Genomic DNA, 6,277 nt, shown 5'->3' with positions numbered 1-6,277 from the left:
TTCTCAGTCGCTGAGAATCATCTCCACCTTTGCCTCCCTTTCGTCACCATCATAAAAACTGTTTTAAATCCGTGTGTATCTTAAAGAGGACATTGTGGGATTCGCTGAACCTTTTGAGCTCGGGTAAATAGAAGGGAATAGAGCCTTTATTTATACCGGTGAGGTGGGAAATTGCAGTGTTGACATTTACAGCAGGAAATTTACAGTACTTGTAAAGTCAGCGTTTTTGGACATTTCAAAATCACAACGACTCTGTTTACTTTGTTAAGCAAATATTTACTTGTTTTCTTGTTGAATATGTGGTGAGCAGGTACCAGGGAGTGTTGGCAAGAATAGACCAAACAATAAGGAGAAAGGAGAAAGTCACTCTGTGAATCTGATACTGATATCCATTATAGTATGAGTTAGAAACACAAGTCTGTTTGACAGAAAGGTTGGGAAACACGAGTAGTGTTATTAACTAATATAATACACTGCAAGATCTTGACCAAAAACTGATGCAGCTCTTGATGGAAATAAATGTTTTTGGTCCAGATCTTGTATTGTCAATGCAAGAGTCCAGCTCTCTGTAAAGTCTCCTCCAGCACATCACAAAGACTCTCAATGAGTTTAAGCTCTGGACTCAGAGGAGCCGAGTCATGCGTGAAAATGATTCTTCATTCTCTCTCACAACCATTCTTTCACAATCTGAGTCTGATGAATCTTGACACTGTCCTCCTGGAATATGACCATGATGTTCTTCCTACACGGTTGTTCAAGAAATGAAAAGCTACACACTCCCTCAATTAGGGTTAGAAGAACTGTTGCAAAACATATAACATGATAGAAACATAATAATCACTGCAATAATGATCCAGTCATAGACTCTTAAGCGTTTGCATATTTAAATACAAAGAGCGACTTAATGTATAATAACATAACTTAATAGAACTATAATGTATTATAATATAATACAATACAATACAATATAATACAATACAAGACAGTACAATATAATAATATAATCCAATATAATTGTCACAGTCTCACTTACAGGACTTTGTTTTTAGTTTGCACCGTTTTCCACTGTTGAGTTAGTTGTCATTTAGTTCAGGTGTGTGTAGTTAATTATCCTTATTTGTTTGTATACTGAAGTCCTCTGTGTCTGTTTGCTGTCGGGTCTCGTCTGGGATATGTGTTGTAAGCCGTTCTCTCTGTTTAGCTTTATCTGTGGATTTATTAAAGACTATTCAACTCTATTCTAACACCACAGTTCTGTGACAGTAATGTAATGTCATTTACAAAAGTAAAATAAAAACTCATTTCAAATTCTAAAGAGTAATTTATGGTAGCACTTTACAACAGGGTTCTAAATGTTCTGTTAACATTTATTAATATTCAACATTTATTAATACATTATTAAAATCAAAAGTTGCATCTGTTAATATTATTTAATGGACCTGAGCTGACATGAACTAATAATGAACAGCTGTGTTTTTATTAACTAACTTTAACAACGATTAATAAAAGAAACTGTAACAAATTGGACTTTATTGTAACGTGTTACCAAAGTTTAGGGTCGGTAATGTTTTTTTTTGTTTTTGTTTTTTTTTAAATAAAAGAAGTGACTTATTATCACAAAGCCTGTATTTAATTGATTGAAAATACCTTATTATTGTGAAACACTGTTTAAATTACAGTTTAAAGTAACTATTTTCTATTAGAATATATAGGCCCATGTTCAAATGTAATTTATTCCTGTGATCAAAGCTGTATTTTCAGCATCTTCAGTGTCACACGATCCTTCAGAAATCATTCTGCTGAATCTGCTGAAAGATTATCAATGTTGAAAACATCTTTTTATTTCAGTTATTTATTTATTTTTTTGGAAATTGTGATTTTTAAAAAAAAAAATATTCGATGAATGGAAAGTTCAAAGAAACATAATTTATGTTTAATAGAAATCGTTTGTAAAACATCATAAGCTAAATGTCTACTGTCACTTTTGATGAATTTAATACATCCTTCTAAATAAAAGTATTAAAAACGTCTTACTGACCACAAATGTACTTAACTTAGTGTGCATAATTGCAGCGTGGTTTACAGAAACTCTGAAATTATGTAAACATTTGTTTGTTTTTTGCTGATTTCCCGGTGAGATATGAGCGCTGAATGAATCTTCGCTCTGCTGCTCCAGCCTGCGCGCTTCCCTCATTCCCCCTCCAGAGTTCGATGCGCTCGGCTCTCGGCTCTGCCTGGAGTTCTCAGTGCGGCGACAGCGGTGCTGAATATGGCGTCAGACGGGATGATTTTAACAAACCACGACCACCAAATCCGGGTCGGCGTCTTGACAGGTAAAGGCCAGAATCCTTTATGTCATCGTGTGGTTTATTTTGGGGGGAAACGGCTGCGTATTTCCAGCTGTTTGCCAGCGGTGCCTCTCCTTCCCAAGTGTGTGTGTGTGTGTGTGTGTGTGTGTGAGTGCATGTGTGTGTTTGCGTGTTTCTCTGCTGGTCAACGGTGATTTAATGCCCTTTCCCCCTCTTTGCCAGAGATTAATTTACCTGCCAACCCCCTGCACGATAAAGCAGCACAGCTTCTGGTTAATCTGTATCTTTGATGTCATTATGAAATTTCACAGGAGATTATAGTTGTATCTGCTGAATTCTTCATTTTCGCTTGTTAAACCTTTAAAAAGAGCTCAATGTTCACACCACAGCGTTTCACGAGCACGTTTAATTCAGTGAATGATGTATTATTTGTACCTGGCCGTATAGCACCGGTGATAAAGATGTGATTTACTGTCAGAGACAGTGGATGCAGTGGGCTGATATTAGTAAGGATGGCTGTGAATCGTGGGCAGAATGCTGGTTTCCTCTCTGCATGACAGTCTTGTTAATGCAAACATGCATTCGCCGGTGATTTCCATTCGAGTTTTTTTTTTCTGTGATGCTAGTCTATGACGACTGAAATGTTCTAGCAAAGGCTTTATAATATGCGATTAATCTCCTTCCTGTGTCAGCCACCGAGTTACTGAACGATGGCATTTTGTGCTTGAAATCTCCCGAATTGGCAGGATAATACAGCTTTATGGGGGGGGGGGGGGGGGGGGGGGGGGGGGGGGACGTGAAGGCCACGGATTTTCGTGTGATGTGATAACCCTCTCATAGAAATCCGCTGCTGAAGGTGGTAATGTGCAGAGATGGGGAGAGAGAGAGAGAGAGAGAGAGAGGAGCTCCATCCAGCACTGAGGGAAACCCCGCTTCACCTCCCCCCTCCTCACTACTGTAGAGCGGGGAAACCAGCAGCGTCCGTGTCCGTGGTTCTGAAATGCAGCGTTCGCTCGATGAACGCTGTCCGCGGTTCTGAAACACACAGCAGCCGCTCGATGAACGCTGTCCGCGGTTCTGAAACACACAGCAGCCGCTCGATGAACGCCGTCCGCGGTTCTGAAACACACAGCAGCCGCTCGACGAACGCTGTCCGCGGTGCTGAAAAGGAGCGTTCGCTCGATGAACGCTGTCCTTGGTTCTGAAACACACAGCAGCCGCTCGATGAACGCCGTCCGCGGTTCTGAAACACACAGCAGCCGCTCGACGAACGCTGTCCGCGGTGCTGAAATGGAGCGTTCGCTCGATGAACGCTGTCCGCGGTTCTGAAACACACAGCAGCCGCTCGATGAACGCCGTCCGCGGTTCTGAATCGCATCTAGCGCTATTCATGCTGCTGAAATACAGACGACAGTCACTTCTCACGGGGGTATTTCCCTACATGTTCTACTCTGTAAAGATGGTTTTAGTTAGGGCTGTTGACATTGAGAGGGGAAACGTCCCCCCAGTATTCAGATTAGTGGTCAATGATATTGATTCATAAATTATTGTATTTGGTCCCCAAATGTAATTACAGCCTTGCTTTTATCTGTACATTTATTACAGGGAATGTCCCATGGGAGTAACCTGGGGATATTTATTCTGCTCAGTTGCACAATGCATCAAACCTAGGTGGGTTTGAATCTACAAGCTATTGGTTAACCATGCCAAATATTTAACTACTATTCTAGAGGAAATTTACAGGGTAGTCTGGGGTATTGGTTTGTATGTTAATTTATCACACTCTTTTATCCAGGGATGTAGAGGAGGACATGCTCTAAGTATTTAGATTAGTGGTGAACTGATAAGGGGTTTTCAGTGGCTGATTCTTAAAATCATGACATTAAGTCCCTATATGACAATAAAGTAACCTCAGGATTGCCGGGTTCGAACATACAACCATTTGGTATCCAGGCAAGATATTTCATGGATTTTCAAGGGACACAAGGCTGCTGGTTTATTGGCCTGCATTGTTCAGAACTATCTCATTTATCAGATGCTTTTATCAGTACATTTATTACACTTTCAGTCCCTATGTTGTAACCTGAGGTTAAGAGTCTTGCACAAGGGCACAATGGTGGTAGTTCATAGATCGAGCCTTGTGGGGCTCAGACATACAACCTTTTGGCTACCAAGCCTGATGATATTAGGGTATTTTCCTACTATTGTTCTTTATTGCTCAGCCATTTATCAGTGCACTTTACTAGGAGAGCCCCCCTGGAGTAACTCAGGTTAAAGTATCCTGCTCAGTGGCACAGTGGTGATAGTTCACATGCACCTTCTAACCACTAGGTTACAGCATCACTGGTCTATTAGCCTGCATTGTCATATGCTTTCAATTTGATTTCCGTGTCGGCATGGATATCCAACACCCTTGAAGCCTTTAGCTTATATCACCACACATTGTCAGTCAAGCATATACAGGCCAGCAGACACGTACACGAACACGCAATCATCACGCTTGTCATGCGTCAGATTACTTTTGTGACCCCCTCTACACAAGGATGACATTTGAACAGGAAGCTAGCCAATATTTGTCTTGGTAACAAATGTACCATTTCCTCTTCTACTAGTGACCCTCTCTCTCTCTTTCTCTGTATCTCAGAAGGCCTGTGTGTTGAGGGAAATGAAGACAGGAAGGTAAAAAGGAAGAGGAGAGAGATATCACAGTCTGTGTGTGTGTCATCTGACCTTTCAGAAATCTCTCTCTCCTTGCTGTTGCTCTTCCCTCTTGTGCAGCTGTGGGATTTCACGTTGTTGAAAAGTGATTTCCTTTCGTAGCTCTATCTTGCCAGTCACATCCGAGACTCTCGCTTACAGGTCGTTGAAGTATCTATATTATCAACAATGTAAAGATAAATGTCTATCTGGGATCAGAGTTGAAACTGTTGACCTTTGACATCAGTCCATGTTGTTACTTCAGTCTTGTGTGCCTGTGCTTGACTAATCATCCAATGACGGAAGGCCTCATCCACATCTGCTCCATCTTCCCCAATGACAGCAGGGTCATGTGACCAGACCTGTCCCCTTCTCTGGGGTTGAGAGGAGCTTTGGTTGGCATAGCAACACTGTGGAGGTTTTAGGAACCTGACAAGCATACAACAACTCCAAGATGTAGGGTGGGGTCATAGTCTCACACCCGGACACCATAGAGCGCTGTTGTTGGAGACGTTTAACTTTTTGTTCACTTGAATTGTATATATTTTACGAGGACAGAATTTGACATATGAATGATTTCTTCTTGAGTTTTATTCGTTTTTCTCAGTCGCTTTGGTGCATTTCTCACATTACTATTTACATTTGCACAACAGTTAGTTCAACCTCCACAACATTTAGTCATTTGTGCACATCATAGTAGCAGTTTCTCATTCCTTCCAACAAATTGCAAATGCTTTTGGACATACAACTCTCTGCTGTTTTATAACATTATCATTTGTTATGTCATGTCAGTCAAAATGACCTATACGTGTGAATGCATATAAAACTAATAGTCCTCATTTCATTGCTTGAGTCATCACATACAAAAATGTTGAACTAGTTGTCAAAATCTGTCAAACAAATTGTAAAAAAAAAAAAATTATCCTAAATTGAACAATTTCTCTCAGGCGAACCTCAGCTTTCACTGATGAGAAGGGATGTGCATGAATGATTTACAGTATGTTGTATGTTCAGTTCCAATATGTCCTGCGATATTGTTTACAGTTGTGCACAGCTCTACCCAAAGGGAGTTTATGTTTGTTGTAAATAAGGATGTATTTTTTCTTTTGCACAATGCTGTGAATAAATTAGAATTGCAAAGAGCATATGCAGTAAAAATGTGAAACATACATATTCAGTGTCTTGTACTCAGTTTCCTCACTAAATACAGTAATGTGTAACTTTACTGTAGTTTTCAAAGGGCTGTGCAAATAGTATATAGTGCTGTCTTG

The 6,277-nt window shown here is 40.3% G+C and overlaps 1 protein-coding gene across 7 annotated transcripts in view; it reads left to right on the top strand.

Moving 5' to 3' along the window:
- Positions 1-2,207: 2,207 nt before the first annotated feature.
- Positions 2,208-6,277, top strand: part of gphnb (gephyrin b) — a 127,789-nt gene continuing 123,719 nt past the window's right edge. For 6 of the 7 annotated variants that reach the window (XM_056262855.1, XM_056262854.1, XM_056262853.1 and 3 more), the window contains exon 1: positions 2,209-2,333. In XM_056262855.1, the coding sequence (XP_056118830.1) occupies positions 2,270-2,333 (64 nt within the window). In that variant the 5' untranslated portion in view covers positions 2,209-2,269. Of the gene's footprint in view, positions 2,334-6,277 lie in introns of all 7 variants that reach the window. The other variant, XM_056262849.1, reaches the window with a different exon arrangement.

This window comes from Rhinichthys klamathensis, unplaced genomic scaffold (assembly GCF_029890125.1).
Source record: "Rhinichthys klamathensis goyatoka isolate OS25496 unplaced genomic scaffold, OSU_Roscu_1.1 h1tg000196l_1, whole genome shotgun sequence".
NCBI classification, from domain to species: domain Eukaryota; kingdom Metazoa; phylum Chordata; class Actinopteri; order Cypriniformes; family Leuciscidae; genus Rhinichthys; species Rhinichthys klamathensis.
Note: the sequence above shows the minus strand (reverse complement) of the source record. Positions and strands in the feature narration are given on the sequence as shown.